Raw genomic sequence first — 19,215 nt, 5'->3', positions numbered from 1 at the left:
AGGAAAAACCGCTTGGTGCCATGTCAGGGTGCGCGGGGAGTGTGTGGCCTTGGTCAGAGCCACGGGGCAGGTGTGTACCAGCATCCTGGAGGAGTTGTCCTGGGCACGCTCCTGCCTAGGGATTAGTGCACCAAGCTGTGCCTGCCAGTCTGGGGGCACCCTGCCAATTCCTTGAAGCAGTTGATGTTCCTCACACCAGATCCTTCTCCTGGATAGGACTCCTTGCCTCTGCTTTCACAATGCTGCCGTGAAATCTGAGCAGCCTCCACGCCTTAACTAGGCCGGTTAACCAGTCTGGCAAAATTAAATTGCATTGACTCGAGTGTGAGGGGTAAGACCTTGGCCACTCCTGCCGTGGAAGGGGTGTGAAGCAAGGAGAACAGGGCAGATCTAAACTGGGGAGACAGAGGTGAGCTCGGGGGAATAAGCTTGCTGCTTCTTCTGCCACAGGGAAGGTGGTGGCATGGGGCTGGCGACTGCTGCTGCTTATAGGGGCCACCTTCCAGCAGCACTTGCCACTTCCCATATTCCAGCCTCTTCATCAACAGGAGCAGAAATCGAGAGCCTCGCTGCAGCCCCAGGGCATGGCATGGCCGTTGCCCTCCAGTGGCCCAGAGCTGTCTGCAGTAGCCTGCTTTGCCCGTGCCAGGGGCCAGCCCAAGTGCAGTTGACTGAGCCATTAGTATTTTATCTGTGTCGTTCTGGGGCTGATTTCTTTTGCTGCCCCGAGTTCTGCGACGTCAGTAAGTGAGCGGGCGCGGGGGTGTAATGCTGACAGCTGTTTTGTGTTGAGGCTCAGGAACTCCCAGCTCTGATGCACAGCGTCTTCTCTTTGCTCAGGCTCTACTGCCTGAAGATTTACGGCCTGTCATCTCTCTGGCGCTTGTTCCGTGGGAAGAAGTGGAACGTCCTCCGGCAGCGGGTGGATTCCTGCTCCTACGACTTGGACCAGGTGGGACTCGCTGCAGGACGCTGCCCACGGGCCACACGATCCTGTCCTGCTTTGGCTAATAGTGAGACAGAAGCCACGGGAGGCTTTGTGGTGCCCAGAACAAGTGCATGCCCTGGTGCTCTGCATCCGTGTCACTTCAACCAAACACTAGGACTCTGCTGCTCTGCAGCACCCCATCACTGCTCCGCATGTTCAGGGGGATTCTGATTCTGGGGGATTCTGATTCTGGCAAGTGCTGAGCACCTGCAAGGCACCCTGGTGAACTTTGGTGGGTGCTGCAGATGCTCACAGCTCCTGGAGCATGGGAGTGGGTGTGGGGGTGGGAGGCAGTTTAAAAAGTGGTGCCCAGCAGTGTTGCCACAGTAACGGACGTGCCAGCGTTTCTATTAAAAGGCCCCGTTTCATTCACGTTGCGCTGGAGCCTGGCCCACACGTTCTCACTGAAGCAGCAGAGGCAGATTTTTTTGCCAGACGCTGTAAGCTCTTTTTAATTTCTGAAATGCCGTGCAAAAGTTCAGCAGAACCTGAACTGCTCCACGACGGCAGTTGCAAACATCACTAAAATAATGCAATAATATTTGGTAGCTTCCAGGACCAGCGCCTCTCTCTCTGCTGCAGCAGATAACCTTGAGCTTCTTACACCGCAGTGGAGGAGCTATTTTTCTGTTTCTTTGGGGATGGAAAAGTACCAGCAAGATGGTTTGTGTCAGGGCTCAGTCCCCATGTACTTGGAGGAGAATTAGTTTGGCACTTCAGGCTTCATCCCGCTGCTCCGGAGGCCACTGGGAATTATGTTGTTGGCCTGGGTGGGAAGAGCCATTCAAAGCAGACCTTAAAAGACGCTCGGAGATGTTAAGCAACTGCAGTGGAGAGACAGAGGAGGGGAGAAACAACTGCTGTGAAGAGAATGGGTTGGGTTGTGATCTATTTCTGGTTCTGTGCGTAAAGCTGGGACGCTGATCCACCTCTGTGACAGGGCTGTCTGGGTTCTTTCATCAAGTACCGCAGCCGTGATCTCTTTTTGCAGAAATGGCAGTGCCCTGTGTGCCTCTGGCCTCTCTGTTCTGGAAGTGGTGACTGAAAATGGAAGAGTCAGATCCCTATTTGTCCTAACACTGCGTTTCTCCCAGTTGGAATTAATCAGACTTACACCAACTGGGCTGACCCAGAATAAAAATAACTTTTTCCGTGGGCAGTGGAGCTAATGACACCTGCTTTCCTAGGGATTTTTCTCCTTCATCCTCTGAATGTCGCTCCCCTCACCCCAGTAACTCCAGCTTCTTTCTCTCTCCCAGTTTCCCACTGAGCAAGAGGCAGAAGTCCCGTGGCTGGACTGACCGGCCGACTGCTGCTGCTGGGAATATTTATCGACCACATTTTGTCACCTTTTCCTCAGCTGCTTGCTCTGCTAAAACAAGGAGGAACAAAAATACTTCTCTATTCTCCACAAAATTCCCTACCAAATTTCTACTTCTTTGTACCCTCCCACCTTTTACTGGTAAAAACTAACCAATGGCTTTAAAACTTGTGGGGTAGGGAGTGAACAAACAGTGTGGACATGTAAGTCTTGTTTCATAAGGAAGCTGGCCTGCAACAGGAGATCTTGAGTATTGTCTATAAAGGAAAAAATGCTGTCAGAATCCAGCTTATTTATCTTTCCGAATATACTCCTATAATAAGGAGCCTTCTAAAAAGGCCCAGTGAGAGAAGAAGTACTGAAAATATTCAAGGTAACAGCATTATTCACACAGGGATTTAAAAAAAAACACATTAAGGAGTCTTGCAAATGTTCATTGTCTCACAGTTTCCTGTTCTTTAATTTTGTTTTATTTTGCTATTGCTCTGCTAATGATTGTTTGTGTTTCTTTATTCCCCTAGTTATTTATTGGCACTTTGCTGTTCACAATCCTGCTGTTCCTCCTGCCTACAACTGCACTGTATTATTTGGTGTTTACCCTGGTAAGATTCAACCCTTGAAACTATTCATATATTGCCTTGTGAGATATAAAAAAAAAGGTTTCCTAGTCATTTACTGTCATCCACAAAGGAAATATAAATTTGCCTGGGTGTCCCAGGAAGGGTTCTCACACAGCCCACGTAGGCCAAGCAAGTAGAATTCAGGAGACGTGTTTGTGTTTCTCCAAAGGGATTTCCCAGCAAACCCCGGTCAGCAGGACAAGCTGTTCTCCTCTTTTTCCCTCGGAAGTCATTTTTTTATCTTTCCATCCCATGTCTGGGGTGATGGCCCCTCTAGCTTGATCCAGAACTTTTTTTTCAGGAAATTAACTTGCTGTGTTAAATGCCTTCAGCCAGGCTTTGCTCGGAGGGTTGGACTTCTGTATTTTTCTTTTCTTCCCTCAATATGACCAGTCCTCTCCAAGGCCTGCCTGCAGCAAAATTTTCCACAGACAGTGGCCATCACATGGTTTCAACATCTTTTTTGAGCCTTCTCTTTTCAGACGAGCCTGGTGGCAGAAATAAATGCAGCCTGAGGAAAGGAGGTGCTTTAATCGGGGGACAGAAAACACTGAGCAAGCAGCTCATTGCTGGCTGCTTTGCTCTTGCTTAGATGCTCTACAGGGGGTTTCTTCAGGCAGAAATAAGCTACTTCACTGTTGGAGAAGGAAAAATTTACATTCACTGATACACAGTGATGGAGTTTGCTAGAAATGGAAGCCTGAACTCTCCCTTTTGGACTAGAGCTGTTGAAAGTGGAATAGTTCTCGTGTCCTTGCAGGTCACAGCGCTACAATCACAGAAGCTTCACAGCAGTTACACCCTTAAGCTAAGATTGTCAAGGAACCTCACGCAGGAGCTGGATACCCAGCTCTTCTAGACATCAAACCCGCTTTGGGAGGCTTTAGCTTAGCACACAACAATGTCAAATTGCAGATCAGCTCGTGAATTTGCAAGTGTTGCATCTCCTGTTTCTCTGAGATTTGTCTTATTAAACTGTTTCTCTGTAGCTCCGTTTGCTGGTGGTGATTGTGCAAGGCCTGATACACTTGCTAGTTGACCTGATTGACTCTCTGCCTCTTTATTCAGTCATCCTTCGGCTCTGCAGATCTTACAGGCTCGCAGGTAAGTCCTTCAGCACTGCACATGTAGAAATTCAAGGGTTTTGCATGATACATTTAATTTTGATGCAATGTGTAGCTTCCAAATAGAAAGACACAGGAAGGGCAGGAAAGAACCAAAGGCTCAAGTCGTGGAGTTGTCCATGCTGTTAACTGCAAGCAGCAGGAAGAGGGTGTCAGTGAAAAGAAATGTGATGCTCAAGCAGAATCAGGAGCAGCTTTACAAAGCCTGTGGCGACTAGAAGTGACATCCCAACAAGCACCATATAAATGAGTTCGTCTTTTGATTCCAGTTGTAGCATACCAGGTCAGGTAAAACTTCAGAGAGTTAAACAAGCTGTTAACCTTAGGGGTTCTGAAACAAGCCAAATTACAAAAATTATAAAAATACCTGGAAAATCTGCTGTTTCAAAGGGCTTATGCAAATGAAGAGTTTTATTTCTATTTGTACTCCTGAGTGACTGACCTGTGGCAGATCACTTCATTACTCTTGCCTCATGTCCTTCCCTGTAGAAAGGAGTCATAGGGGCACACTTGGCTGGTACAGGTTTGCAGAAGATGGATTGGTTCTATTTCTGTGAAGTGGTTTGAGATCTTTCAAAGGAAGATGCCTCTCTAGTCCTAGTTGTTACCTTTGAAACATCGCATTAAGTGTTCATGTGCACTATGTCACTGTTGGAATCCACAATCTTTCCTATTTATCTTTACAGTATTGGGAATGTGGCAAATCCAAGTGGAAATATAAAAGTGGCAGGTTTGATGGGGTTAGTAGCATGTTAAAAACATATGAATACTGGCATTAATAGGCAGTGATTGCTTTGAAATGTCTTTAATGCCTCCAGGCCAGCCACTTTCCTCCCTTAGTCTGAAAGAGGGAGAGATTTACAGACGTGCTGTATCCACACAAGCACAAATGAAAGGTGAGTTCTCTGCCTGCTGTTAACGTGGAGTTCCCATTCTGATGGAAGTTTGGGAAAAGAGAAAGGTTTTTCCAGTCCCTTTGTCACCATCAGGTCTGGCTGTCTGATTTCTAGGCTTTGTGCTTGCTTTAGGACTGCATTTTCGAGCTGGAAGTCAGAGGGCTGCTTTTAATGGAGCTAAGAGAAACACATCATTTGTCGTTACGCTTAAACCCATGTAGAGAGAATCTGTGCGTCCTGTTGGAAACGTGTAAGGGTTCACAGATCAAGAAAGGCTGAAGACTCCATTTCTAGGAAATGGGTGCTCAGCCAACAGAGCCGAGCAGCAAACACCATGGGCTTTTCTCCAAGCGTGGATTTGGTTTCCTTGTTTTGTGTCTTTTCAGCTGGTGTGAAGTTCAGAGTCCTTGAGCAGCAGGATGGAAAACCTCTTCGGCTCCTCATGCAGGTAAGCCCCTTGCACCCTCCGTGACGTTTTCTGCTGCAGGCTTCCCCTCAGACTGACCCCAAGGTCCTGCTCTCTCCTGTAGCAGTTCTGAAACTGGTCCCACTGAAAGGCCCCACTTAAAAAATGTCAGCTGTGAAATGCTGAAACAAAGGAAATATGTTTCACATTGCAGTCACTGGCTGCTGCCTTCGCTTCTTTTTAATACTCTGCTTGAGTCCTCTGTTTAGAGAAAACGCAGTGTTTTGTGTGGTGTGAAACGAAATGTGAAAGAGATGAGAAACATGAAGCTCTGTTGCTTCTGGAATTAGGACTTCATGTTGCTTTCTGGCTCTGCACAGCTTCGCCTTAATTGCTGAACACTGGGAGAAGCAAGAGAGGGCAGCTAAACCATCCAGAATGACAGACAGTCAAGGGCTTGTAGCAGGGGTTCCCCTCCAGACGCGCTGAAAGCCTTAGCAGCTCCGTGATGCCGGCAGGGTGAGAGCGTGGGCGAGGCCAGAGAGGGAAGGGTCTCCTGTTATTCTCCTGAGTTGCTTTGGCAAGATGCGTAGAAAAAGGTTACCTGTGCTTTCGTAACCTCACCTTTCCATGCTCTGTCATCAGAGATGCTAAAGGAATTTCTTTTTTCTGAAAAGAAACGATGTGATGATAGCAGTGAAGTTCTCATTACGCTTTCAGGAGTGATTGTGGAATTTCCATGTCCTGACTTTGCGGGAGTACTGCCGTATCACAGGGTCGCTTTTCTTGCTCCCTGCATCCTAGGAGGAGAGTCTGCAAGTAGCATGTAGAATTTATAAAGAACACTTGGACACTGGGGGAGTGTGTGGGAAGGAATTAACTGCGGCTTCCCAGTTCTTTTGCTTTTTCCATCACCAGTCCAGCCCCAGCCCTGTTTCGGCAGAGGTCAGGTTAGTGCGGAACCAGCACACCAGCTAGCAGCAATTCAGAAGGGAATCCCTTCAGCAGATGTCTTCTAGGGCACAACCAGCATTTCCTAAGCATGCTGCCTTCCCAGTTCCCGTCTTTCGGTAGGGTAGTGGTGTAAGAACCAAAATCTGTCTTTCTCTGCGGCCAGAAAACTCCATAAAAAGGAAACCAGACACCAAAGATGAGGCACAGGAGCTGCTGAGCAGAGAATCTGCCATTAGTGTTTGTGAGACGAGGTGGATAGCTTCTCCAGAGGAAAAAGATCACGACTTAGAGAGCAGAGGCAGTGAGTCATGTGAATACGATGAATTTTCCTTGGACCACTGCAGAGAGATCCGTTTGCTATCTAGAATATAGCATAAGTCATCATGTCAAGAGGTGGAAGTGCTTTAGTGGATGTCTCTCTTGGCTTTCTGTTCGAATAATAACGAGCCAAGAGTCAGTAAAAGCACTTTTTTTTCCTCTTTGTGCTGGTGGAAATGAAAAATGGGCTTGTGTCAGAAATCCTGCTGAATATGCCACTTTCTGATAGGTCTTTTGAGAGGACAATCTAAAAAGCCTATTTTTAAGTGACATGCTAAAATTCTTATTTATGGTGAACATGATGATGTTCCTTTCTAGAAATTCTGCAGTGGCTTTGTCCCCTCCCCATACGGTAGCCCTCTGGAGCCATGCTTGGTGGAAGGAAGGCTGTATGCACGTAACTACGCCCAAAATAATTTAAGCTATAGGTGACTGATACCTTCACAGCTGTCCTTTGGGGTGCTGGTAATGGATTAGTAATCAATAATGCTGGTTTAGAGCATCTACGTTCAGCTTGTGGTTCAGCCAAGTGATTATTTTTAAGATAGTGTCACTGGAATGCAAAGTCCAGCCACGGGCAGGCGGAGGATGGGGGATGATATTTCCATTCCAAACGCTACTTAATTTTCTCCAGGAAGTCTTACATAGCTCAGTATTTTCATTAGGGTTTAAAATCATTTATTTTGGTGCACGAGAAGTAATATTTCTGGCAGTGTGGCTCAGCCCAGTGAGAAGACATGAGTTTGACTCACCTTCTGCTAGAAGTGTCACCTTTCACAGCGATGGCTTTGAAAAGGGTTAAGAGGAAGGGAAAAGGGAACAGCTCCATTGTGAAACAAAGGATGTATGTTCTATCAGGGTATATTACAGTTTTGGACCACAGAAATTTTATAAAAGGGACTCACATTGCCACTTCCCTAATAAACAGTTGCTTTTGTTCTGGTTGTTTCCATTTCTAATAGAGGAGGCAGATGCATATATTGCGCTGGGCATAAAACCATCTCAGCAGGCAAGTGTTGCCGCTCGGTGTCACCGCTCTGCCTAGGGATGATTTTCAATGAGAAATGTTGTGTCCGAACCTTCCAGCCCACGTAGCTAATAGTCAGAGGAACATACACAGTGTATCTCCCTCGTATAGCAGCAGTTCCTATCCTCCCCCAGCATGTTTTCACTTAAAACATACTGGTTTGCCTACAGCTGAGGAAATAGGCAGAAATAGTTACTCAGGTTTTACTGTTGTTTGTTTTGGGGGCAGGTTTCTTTGGTCTTTTTTCATAGGGATGCGTCTGTGCATTTTCTCCTTCTACTTCAGCAACGTTGTACTTTGAAACTAATTTGACAAAGAAAGATCTCCAGGATTAATTCTAATGAAGTCTTTGCTTAATCACCCTTTCCCAGAGCTCCATCTTTGTAGGCACTCCGAGTTCATCCTCCTCCTCTCCGTGAGCACCAGACAGCTGAAGCAAACTGGTGGTACAGGCAGACTCCCAGAAAACTGGTTGCTCTTCAGGGGACAAAAGAAATATTCAGCTTTTGACAAAGTAGGGACTGTCTGTGTGGTTTTTGCTGTCTCTCTTTCCTTTTTGTGGGTGGATTTTCTACTGTGAATTATGATCTCCTTTCATGCAGCTGCTTGGTTGGTCCCAGCATAGCTGGACCCTTTCACTAGAGGAGGATGTCCTTCCATTTCTCCCCACTGTCCAGGCTTCCTCTAGCTCTGTCAGTCTCCTCACCTTGGCATCTCTCGTGGTCTCTTTTCTGAGATCCACCATTTCTGTGTAATCTGTTTCCTCTTTTGGAGACAATCTATTGCTGTGCAGCCTTTTCATGCATCAGATCTTGGCCAGACTGGGTCAATCCTCTGGACTTCACCTCTCTCTCTTCCCTGAAGTGCTTCACTGGAATGAGGTTTTTCCAAGGTCTAATGTGCTTCTGTCACCCCTTGTCCAGCTGCCATGTCTGTCTGCCTCCCCCATCTTCCAAAAGACCAACACAGCAACTTTGTGACCATAATCAGAGGCCACGAACTTTCGTAGGCAGAGACTCCAGACATGACTGAAATCAAATTAGAAAAGATCAGTTCGGCCAAGGAGACTTAATTTAAAATGGTAATGAGCAGCCCTGCGTGGCATTGTGTGGCACGCATCCTGTTCTGCTAGGACTCGGTTCCACTGTGTATCAGGTGATACCAGGTTTAGCTTAGAGCATAGCTGTGGGCTGAGGGCTTAGCCCATTAAAGCAGCAGGCCCAGAAAATGCCCATAACGGCTTAACTGGGACCTTACAGAGGAGTTCCTGAGGGTCCGTGCACCCCCAGCACAGTACTGCTGTCTGCGGTGGGCAGCCCTCATCTCTGCAGCCACTGCAACCTCCTAACGCAACAAGGCGACGGGTCCACACCCTTGTGTGATGAGCATCACTCCCAAATCCTGCTGGTGCTTGCGTCTGCTTCTCTGCTTGAAAATGATGCTGAGAATACTCCTTGCCAAGCTCGATTTGTTAATGTTTCGGGATGGTTTAGAAGGCTGAACAGCTTTAGCTTGCCAGAGAGGGATTCTGACGCTTCGTGAGTAGCAGTACTGGTGTTCTAACAGAGGCCAGCGCTAGGCAGAAGTTGCACTTGCCTTCCTCAGCTGCCTGTGTTTCTTCCTACAACACATTTTCATTGCTCTTATCCCTCTTTCTTCTCCTCAGATCAACCCTCTATCGTACGGCAGTGTGGTACAGACATACAGGCTGCCAACCTACAGCTGTTACCCGAAGGATTCCTGGGCATCTCTCTGCAAGAAGCTGTTCCTTGGAGAGCTGATCTACCCTTGGAAACACAAAGGAGAGAAGCAGGACTAAAGACAGCAAAAGAGCTTGAAAGACTTGGTCAGAAAAACATATTGAATCCTAATGCTTTTGGACCAAAGGCGTCTCAGAGCCAGCAGCTGTTGGATCCCTTTAATTAGGTTTTGGTAACCTGGGAGGGGCTGAATTTTTGAAGGCAAGTATTTTTCAACATTATTTTTCAACTTTCCCCTTCCCCTACACTGTGTTTGTGTAATAGCTAATGATTGTTTTTGAAGCGCAAGGTTAAACCCATCAGTGCCTCATGGAACCAGCATTTCGTGTAATCGAGGAGGTACCTCCCGAGTGGTTTGATGACGTGTCTGTCCTTCCCCGTGAGCTCACAGGGCTGTATTAAAACAGCCCTTCGGGTGGTTCAAAGCCACAAGGCTGAGGGTGCGTTCTGCCAGAGGGTGTTTTGGACCTTTTATGCTTCAGCCTTCAAGCAAACTGATCAAAAGCAAGATGAAGGATCAGCTTGTAGAGTCATAACTGAAAACTGTACAGCGGGGTTATCTGGCTTCGTAGGACATTTATTCTTTTCCTTTTGGGTGGGCTTGGATTCACTTCCACTGCAGCACCAGAGGAGGTGTTAAGCATAGAAGCAGCGGGGCTGGGGGCCCAGAAACACAGACTGCTGTATGATTGTGCCTATATGGTCTCATCTACGTTCTTTCAAAAGCAAATAGTGTTTTGGCGAGAGCTGAGCCCTGAGCTGACACCAGAACTGAAGTGCAGAGCACACAGCCTCAGACCCCAGACTGCTCAGGTTTACGTGGCGGCGAGCCGTGGTAGCTGAGAGCTCTGGGCTCTGCCAAGGCTCAGGGCTTCTTCGCTTAGTCGCAGCGTAAGGCAAACGCAGCTTTGCTGAGCCCAGCTCTGGCTGGTGTGTGCCAGAGGACTGCCACAGCCCGGCTTGTTACGCACCTCGACCGGCTCAGGGAAGTGTGTGCTGTGCTCCCTTACGGGGTCAGCACATCCCCCTGTTTCTCAGGGCCCAGGTGAGAGCCTCGTCACGTGGTGCTTCATCTTTTGCACTTTCTGGTAATCAAGGAGCTTTTAAAGTTATCTCAGATCTGAGGCATTTAAAGCCACATCTTTCCTGAAGCTGTTGACCTGTTTCTTTTAGGAGAGTTGTCCTGCTTTGGGTACTACCTCCCCAGTGCAGCAGTGCTCGGCTGTTCGGTGTCCCAGTCTGATTGTGTGCTCATTTTGATGTGAGTCTTCTATTCCCTGTCTTGGGGAGAGTGCCCCTGTGCAGGAGAGTTTGATGTCCCACCGGGTGCTCTGTTGTTGTGCAGACATTTACATGCAGTTGTTACCCAGAAGTATGCTCTCTCCAGGGCTGCTGGCTCCTCTTGCCCCAGCTGAAGCAATGATGTAGTATCGCTGTACCCTGCTGCCACTTTGCACGCCCGAGGTGACTGCATTAACTGGCAGGTGAGAGGTGTGCTGGATCCTGCCCCCTTTTCCTCTGTCTGTCCAAGGAACCAAGGATGGAGGAGGAGGAGGAGGAGGATGTGTTGTGGCTGCATTGCTCAGCTCGCCTCTGGAAGGCTGCCTGCATATTCTGGTGGGAGTAGGTGGAGGCAAGTTAAGGAGCCACAGCAAGGTGCCCTGGGCTTCAGTAGCCTTCAGTCAGCAGGGTAAGATTTTCCTACACCAGCCCCATGTCTCATCCATGTACTTGAAGTTGTCGCAGAAGAGAAGGCGTTATGGCCCCAGGAATGTGGGCTGCTTTAAGACGTCCCTGGCCAGATGTATTTGGTTTGTCTGTAGCTGCTAAAGGCTCTTGTGGTGCAGCCACTGCCTCTTCAGTCATAGCTTGATCGGAGACAATGAAGCTCTGTAGGCAGGTGCTTGGTCCAGACATTCCTTAGCAGGCAAACACAGGAGCTGCCAAGGTCTCCCAGTTTTCTTAAGGACATTGTGAAGGGAGGCAGTATTACCTGGGCACTGCTACCCAAAGAGGATGTCCTGTTACCTTGATCCAGGGAAGAAAGGCACATCACTGAAGAAAGCCAGCGTGGCAAAAGGCCCCCACCACCGTCTGCCACCGCAGGCTTCGGTTGGGACATTCCTGGCTGCAGAAACTGCAGAGATCTTTGTTCTTCTTTAATGATCAGTGCTTAAAACACATGTAAAATACAGTATCTTCTCTTGGAATATCGGTGCCCGAGTGTTTCTCTGCACTCCAGGTGTGAATAAGTCCAGGTTTTGATCCATTTGGTGGACAAATGAATAATGTTTCTCACCTCGGCTTAAGTAAGAGTCATGGAGACCCATCCTTACCTGGCACTCAGCAGAACAGGTTTACACTTTACCTCCCTCTCATGTTTCCACTGGAGCTACTAAATGATATTCCCCCTGCTTCCTCCCACGCCTGCATAGTTTGGTTTACTGACTGCTGTGAGAAACTTTAGTATTTTGGGTCTGGTGAAAATAATGTTCCTAATATCCTGGCTTTTAAAATCTTTCCGTGAGACCAGACAGCTCACGATGGTCCTAATTGTGGCTGTCCTTTGGGATCAAGTGACCTGAAAGCCCCAGAGACAGCACAGAGCCATGAAAACCAGCAAATGTGACCTTCCTATTGGGAACCTGCCAAACATATTCGACGTTCCAGTGTTGGGCCTGTTTGTGAAAGGCTGATACTGACTCTGGGGATGGTGAAATACCAAATGCAGAAAAAGCTCCTCCTCAAGCCCTGAATCTTCTGTGACACAGAGGACCTTGAGTAGCCCAGCTGGGAAGTGACAGCCCTTTGTGGGTGCAGTTCTCCTGTGGCAGGCAGAACTGGTGCCTGAGCTGTCTTACTGTTTCTCATACTCAGTGTTCTCCTTGCCCGTGATGGTATCTGAGCCTGAGTTGCTTCTGCTGGATATTTGCCATGTCTCTCCTCTTCCTTTCCAGTCACTGCTGTGAAATAGTCTTCCCCCACCCTTTTCCGATTCTGCGCAGAAACATGACAACAACTTAGCAGACATCCTGCTCAGGAACATTTGACCTTATGTCATCTCTCTAATTAGAAGTTGGGATCAGCATCATCTTCCACAGCAGCGCAGACTGGCCCAGCGCTGGCGTTTCCTCAGGGAAAGAGACTGCTGGTAAGGTTATGGCTCTAATTTATCCTCAGATCCATATTATCCATATCAGGCCTTGGATGAGAAGTAGTTAAAGATTTCAGATCTTCTCTGATTCCTACCACACACCCATATAGCAGGCAGATAGCAGTCTTTGCCAACCATCACTCAAAGCCTGTAATCTTGCAGGTTTTTTTTAATACTGCATTTCCTTATTATTATTTCTTCCACCTTCTGGTTGCCAGTGCTGGCACACCACTCGATATGCCTCTTTATGTAGGTTTTGTGAAGGAAAACGTGATTCACTGCATGCAAAACTCCATCCTAGATAGAATTTCTGCCTTGAAGAAATGCTTTCCTTTTCTAACCAGAATAGCATGTGACGATGCTGAAAGGAAATCTCAGTAATTACACTGAACTGAAGGTGCTACTTATGGTTTTGGGAGTTTTCCCTGAGCCTGCAGCTGGCCTCTGCCTTGTTCTGCTGGCACATGTGAATATACCATCAGGCCCACAGAAAAAGAACGTTGCACGTATGTATAACCCAGATGTTGACTTACGCTCTCAGGAGCATAAGGCAGGAAAATCTCCTGCTTTGTCATCATGCAGATAATGAGTTGCTTTCCTCCTGCCCTGTGCTGCCTGACCCTGCTGCCACAGCACTATCTTCTTGCTTAACTCCAACCCTCACTGATTTACTGTTTATGCTTAGATTACACCATCACAGAGTCACAAACTGGTGGAGGTCAGAATGGGCCTCTCAAGATCATCTGGTCCAACCGCCCTGCTCAAGCAGGGCCACCAGAGCTGGTTGCCTGGGACCATGTCCAGATGGCTTTTGAATACCTCCAAGGGTGGAGACTCCACCACCTCCCTGGACAACCTGTGCCAGTGCTCAGTCACTGTGACAATAAAAAAGTGTTTCTTGATTTTCAGACAGAGTTTGATGAGTTTCAACTCATGCCCATTGCCTCTTGTCCTGTCGTCATGTTATGCTGAGCTAGGAGATGCCAAAACTCAATCTCTTAGCTAATTTGAAGACTTGTGGTGCCATGTTGTCTCTGTTCCTGAGCAGTCCTATTCAGGGACTATTCAGCAGTCCCTTTGCCTTTTGTGGGGGTATCTAAGCCCTCTGTGGTTAGAGAGGGTTGCCTGCTCATTGACTCGGTCACCTGACCTGCTCTTTGCCAGCTTTTCTGGACCTGGTAGCAGAGAGAGTGCTTGTTCTCCAGCCAAACTCACTGCCTGCATTGAGCATAGAGTGGAAACTCTGGGGGATGTGGAGCAGAAAGCCCAAAGCTGGCAGCATGCAAGTGTGCCTGGATCTGGGAGCTGCCTTTGTGCGGTGCTTTCAGGCTCTGTGTGGGTCAGCGGTGGCAGCACGCCGTGAGTGCAGATGGGATGTGTCTGCATCTCAGCTGACCCCTCCGCATGACGTGAGGCCACAGGGCTTACCAGCTAGTTCAGGAACTTCTGGGTTGTATTCCACTGTGCATGATTAACACGTTCAGAGCAATCCAAGCCTTATGTGGGCAGCTGATCTGCCTGCCTGGGTGTGAAGAGTGAGCCCATCACCTTTGCATCTGGCTCACCATTTTGCATTGGGAGGGGAACAGCTCCTTGCAAGGGTCTGTCCCCTTCCCCTCTCAGCTGGCAGCCTCACCTCCACTCCTTATCCACGTCTGGGCCTGGACTTCAAGAATGCTTAAACTCCCCCTGTATTGTCTCAGCAAGCTAAATGTGAGGAGGGTACACGATGAGGAAGTTTGATAAGCTGATTAAAAAGCACTGGTACATTTTTCTCTTTGCATTCACATAAACTACCATGTGTTGAGCAGGAGCAAAGTGCTCACACCGTAGCAACACACTGTTTGTTTTACAATGTCACCATTAACACCATTTGAAAGTGACTTCCTTCCCACCGCAGCCCTGATTTAAAGTGCAGCAGTCTGGCTTACCAGCCCAGGGAACAACCCCTGGCTTAGTAAACAGCCTTGCTTCATGCTCCTCACGGTGCCGTTTCTGCAGCCAGAAGTGCCCGGCAGAGCGATGGTGATGCCAGCGGGGTCTGTCTCGGCAGGTCCCTGCACAGCTGGGACCAGAGATGCTCTGCATGTACCGGTTGCAGGTGCTTCTGTTTGAGAGTTTAGGGATGGAGAGCTTTGTTCTGCTGACAGGTGTGGATTTTGTGGTTAATTAAACCTTTTAATCAGAACTTAAATGGATTTTGATTACGCTAGAATAAAGATGTTGGGAGAAAAATCTTCCCTCTTGTTTAACTTGTTTAACGTGAAGCCCTTGCAAGGAGGAGCGCAGGTCTGGTGGATCCTGCCTCGGGCCTGGGAGATGGTCGAGGTGATGCTCCTCCAGCCCTGTTTGACCCTGTGATTCGGTGAGGGGCTCCTTTGTTTTCTGTGAGCCTGCCCCTGTGATGTGCTCAGCGAGAGGGGCAGGACAGAGGGGGGCAAAGCTCTGCAGCACTTCGCAGCGCAGCCTGAGCAGGAGCACAAGCTGTGCCTGGGAATGATGGGTGCCTTGTGGCCGCTGCTCTCCTTCTCACATCAGGGCAGTCACACCCTTGAATTCTTCTTCTCCTTTTCCTTCTACTTTTTCTTCTCCTTCTCCTTTTCCCTCTTTCCCTTTTCTTTCCCCTCTTTTCCCCCCCTTTCCTTCCCCTCTTCTTTCCTTCCCCTCTTCTTTCTTTCCCCCTTCTTTCTTCCCCCCTTCTTTCTTCCCCCCCTTCTTTCTTCCCCCTTCTTTCCCCCTTCTTTCTTTCCCCCTTCTTTCTTTCCCCCTTCTTCCTTCCCCCTTCTTTCCTTCCCCTTCTTTCTTCCCCCCTTCTTTCTTCCCCCCTTCTTTCTTCCCCCCTTCTTTCTTCCCCCCTTCTTTCTTCCCCCTTCTTTCTTCCCCCTTCTTTCTTCCCCCTTCTTTCTTCCCCCTTCTTTCTTCCCCCTTCTTTCTTCCCCCCTTCTTTCTTCCCCCTTCTTTCTTCCCCCTTTTTTCTTCCCCCCTTTTTTCTTCCCCCTTCTTTCTTCCCCCTTCTTTCTTCCCCCTTCTTTCTTCCCCCTTCTTTCTTCCCCCCTTCTTTCTTCCCCCTTCTTTCTTCCCCCTTTTTTCTTCCCCCCTTTTTTCTTCCCCCCTTCTTTCTTCCCCCTTCTTTCTTCCCCCTTCTTTCTTTCCCCCTTCTTTCTTTCCCCCCTTCTCTCCCCTCTTCTTTTCTTCCTTTTCCTCCTTCTCCTTTGTCTTCCTCTTCTTCAGCAGTTTGTAGCCAGCTGCCCCTTACCCAGCTGGCAGCACCCAGCCCACCTGCCTCCTGCAGCGTGCCATCGTCCAAGCAGGCCCCGGGCACCACCACTTGTGCATCGCTGTCTGAGGCCGTGCAGAGCCTGTGTGCAACCACGACCAGAGCACTGTCACCAGCAGAGCCCCAGAGCCAGCAGATGGGGAAGGAGAGGCTTCCCCAGGTGCCCCGGCTCACATGCAGACTCCCTCATGGCTGCTGTGGGAACCCGGCGGTGAAGCTGCTCCAGGCCAGCTGAGCGTCAGGCACAGCCAGGATGCACGGCCATGACACTGTCCCCATGCCGCAGCGAGCCTCTGCCGGGATCGCCCCTCTACGTCTGCCTCACGCCGAGGCTGCTCCCTCCTGCAGCGTGCAGCCATCAGCCCCTGAAACAACCCCACCACCCTGGGCCACCTTCTCTCTGCTGCTCCTCCCTCCTGACAATTCCCATCGGTCTGGGCTCTAGTTTGGTTTCCACCATCCCACCAAGGAGGAATCACACTACGGCTCTGGGGTTGGCCCTGGAGGAGTGGCAGGAGAACCAGAGGCTAAGCAAAGAGAAACAAAATCGAGGAGATTCCTGCCCATCCTCCTCCTCCCGCCTGCTCCCTGCCGCTCTGGATCTGACGGGCTGATGGACAGAAAGGAGAGGAATGGCTTTTCTCTCCTCCTGGACTTCTGTCCCCTCTGCGTTTCCCCTGCTCTGCCGTCCCAGGCTGGGTCCTGGGGCGAGAGGTTCTCCACAGGCTTTACCCTCCAAGCCCTGGCTCCCCAGAGAAGGCCGTCGGTAGTGGCTGGGGCTGGCAGCAGCTCCGGACACAGTCAGCAGGACATCTGCTGTTTCATTCTGCTGCTGTCTGCTGTTTTATTCTGGTTTTATCTGCTGTCTCACTCTCCTTTCGCAGAGGCTGGGTGGGAGGCATGGGGACGGCGGGGGCTGGCTTTGGCCCCTGCCATGCGGACAAGCCAAACTGGGCCGCGCTGGGCGTGGGGACACCCTCCCCCGTGAGGACACCCACCCCCGTGGGGACACCCTCCCCCCGTGGTGACACCCACCCCCCGTGGGGACACCCTCCCCCGTGGGGACACCCTCCCCCGGGGGGACACAAGCCTCTCAGCCAAACAACCCCCCCAAAGGCGTTCACGCCGCTGCCGTTCCCCCTCACCCCGGAGCACGGAGGGAAGGGCTCTGCCGCCTGCCTCCCGCGGGCTGGGCAGGGTCAGGGCATCGCCCTGCGGCACGGCACGGCACCCACGGGGGGAGCCGCCGCCCGCCGGGACGCGGGGGGGGTCCCTGTCCCTGTCCCCTGTCCCCGGTGCCGCGGCCGCCCCGCGCAAGGCACGCCGGGACCTGCAGTCCGCCCCGGCCCCCCGCTGGCTCCGCCCCTCGAGGGCCCGGCGGGGCGCCCCGGGGCGGGGCCGGCTTTGACAGACGCGGTGCTGAGCCTATGAAAGCGGCGGTCCACGGGCGGGGGCGGGCCCTGCTGCCGCCTGTCCCCGGGCCCGAGCGGGCGCTACGCGCCGGCGCCAAGCGGAGGCCGCGATCGTGGTGGCGGCTGCGCGCCCCGGCCGTGAGGTGGGTGAGCCCGGCCCGGCGCTGGGGCCCCGGTGCGGTGGGTTCGGGCCGCGGGGCCTGGCGGGGCGGTGGCGGTGCATTGTGCGGGCGGGCGCGGGGGCTTTGTCAGCGGCGGAGGGCGCTGAGGAGGCGGCGGGGCCGCGCTGATCTCCGCCTCCTCCTCCTCAGCCGCCGCCTCCTCCCGCCGCAGGTCCCCAGCGCGTCCGTCGGCGGAAGATGCGAGGCGAGGCGGAGGGCCGGCTGTGAGCTGCGGCGGGGGGAGAGGCCCGGCGGCGTCCCCGGAGCGGGGCCGGAGCCCCCCCGCCCTCCTCAGGCCGGCGGAGGATGCGGATCGGGCCTCCTCGCCGATGAGAGGGAGGATGGGAACGCAGGGCAGCCCGGTGAAGAGCTACGATTACCTGCTCAAGTTCCTGCTGGTGGGGGACAGCGACGTGGGGAAGGGAGAGATCCTGGAGAGCCTGCAGGACGGGGCCTCCGAGTCCCCCTATGCCTACAGCAACGGTAAGGGGCGGCTGGGGGGGCAGGATCGGGCCCGCGGCCTCGCAGGGTGGGCCCGAGCCGCAGCACCGACACCTCCGTAACGGGCAGCAGCAGCAGCAGGGACCCCTGCGAGGAGCCCTGCGAGGGGTCCCTGTCCCTCGGGAGCTCAGCGTTGGGGAGGGAGAGGTTGTTTTGCATTATTCTTTGTGTGTTTTTAATTAACGTAGCGTGGTGTATCGGGGGTCTTGGGGCTGGCGGCAGAAAGGCCAGGGCTCTGCCTTAAAAACCGTAAAGATCTGCAGGAGAACGTGGCCGAAAGGGTCGGCGTCCGATGTCATCCCTGGACGTGCGCATCCCGCAGCCCAGCTGGACCCTTCCCAGCGGGGCTCTGCCTCCGCACCCTGCTCGAGGAGCCGAGCTGATCGCCCGTGGCCACCGCAGGGCTTAACGCCAGGACCGGGCTGGACCCGGAGGAAGCGGGTCTGTAACAAAAGAACAGGAGCCTGGTTTCCAGGCCAGAGCTGTGAGCGTTATTTCCAGGCCAGGGCTGCTCTCCCTTGGTAGCTGCCTACTGCGAGCGCAGCTTGGTTGATCCGCCTCCTGCAAACATCAAGGTTTCTAATGGAGCCCATGACAGACCATTAACTACGGTGTCACAAGACCGTAATTAAGAGCCAAGGAGTGGCGCTGTGCTATTTCCTGCGTCCCCTCGCTGCAGTTAAAGCGTAACACGGCCTGGCAGGGTGCAGGTCCTGGAGTGGTTTTCAATCTGTCATCATTCCCCTCAGCCTCTGTGCAAGATAACATCCCCAAGGGCTCGACAGAAGCAATCCAGTTCAGACCCTGCATCACTGCCGCAACCAAGCCCAGGGCTGGAGCAGGTGGTGCTTAGTTTTGCCTGTAAGCAGGAGTCTGAGGGAATCGGGTGCTTCTCAGTGCTCTGGGTTGAAGCTGGCTGAATTTAGAGTGTAAAGGAGCAGCGTGGCTCAGCTCCTGACTGCGTGCTTGGTCCTCAGAGCTACTACCATCAGTAGGAGCTGATGCAAGCACGCACCTGCTCCGCAGAGATTTACGGGGAGGTGGTGACTCAGAAGTTGGGATGCTTGTGAAATGAGAGCAGCAAATTCTGGAACTCGAAGGCTGCGGTATCGTTCATCTCCTCGGGTGTCTGGCTGAGCTGGTGCGGTTTGCCTTCGAGGAGATGCTTGGCACTTTTAAGCTTCCCTGAAGAGAGTTTGTGTCTCTGAGGAACCTGCATCATCTGGGAGCTGTAGAGCTGCTCCTTGGAGTTAGTGTTTAGGAAGGAGAAAGGGATGGAGAGTGTAACGGGGTGGT

The 19,215-nt window shown here is 51.4% G+C and overlaps 2 protein-coding genes across 6 annotated transcripts in view; both read left to right on the top strand.

Annotated features, from left to right (window-relative positions):
• PIGQ (phosphatidylinositol glycan anchor biosynthesis class Q) overlaps positions 1 to 9,565 on the top strand; it is a 29,772-nt gene extending 20,207 nt beyond the window's left edge. For all 4 annotated transcript variants that reach the window (XM_068420192.1, XM_068420193.1, XM_068420189.1 and 1 more), the window contains exons 7-11: positions 841 to 952; positions 2,831 to 2,911; positions 3,919 to 4,033; positions 5,336 to 5,397; positions 9,321 to 9,565. In XM_068420192.1, coding sequence (XP_068276293.1) covers positions 841 to 952; positions 2,831 to 2,911; positions 3,919 to 4,033; positions 5,336 to 5,397; positions 9,321 to 9,473 — 523 coding nt within the window. In that variant the 3' untranslated portion in view covers positions 9,474 to 9,565. The remainder of the gene's footprint in view (positions 1 to 840; positions 953 to 2,830; positions 2,912 to 3,918; positions 4,034 to 5,335; positions 5,398 to 9,320) is intronic.
• Positions 9,566 to 17,327: 7,762 nt separating this feature from the next.
• Positions 17,328 to 19,215, top strand: part of RAB40C (RAB40C, member RAS oncogene family) — a 39,573-nt gene continuing 37,685 nt past the window's right edge. Inside the window, exons 1-2 of one of the 2 annotated variants that reach the window (XM_068420094.1) lie at positions 17,328 to 17,400; positions 17,591 to 17,901. In XM_068420094.1, coding sequence (XP_068276195.1) covers positions 17,748 to 17,901 — 154 coding nt within the window. In that variant the 5' untranslated portion in view covers positions 17,328 to 17,400; positions 17,591 to 17,747. Of the gene's footprint in view, positions 17,401 to 17,568; positions 17,902 to 19,215 lie in introns of both variants that reach the window. The other variant, XM_068420095.1, reaches the window with a different exon arrangement.

This window comes from Nyctibius grandis, chromosome 30 (assembly GCF_013368605.1).
Source record: "Nyctibius grandis isolate bNycGra1 chromosome 30, bNycGra1.pri, whole genome shotgun sequence".
NCBI lineage: Eukaryota > Metazoa > Chordata > Aves > Nyctibiiformes > Nyctibiidae > Nyctibius > Nyctibius grandis.
This window is presented reverse-complemented; position numbering and strand designations above follow the sequence as displayed.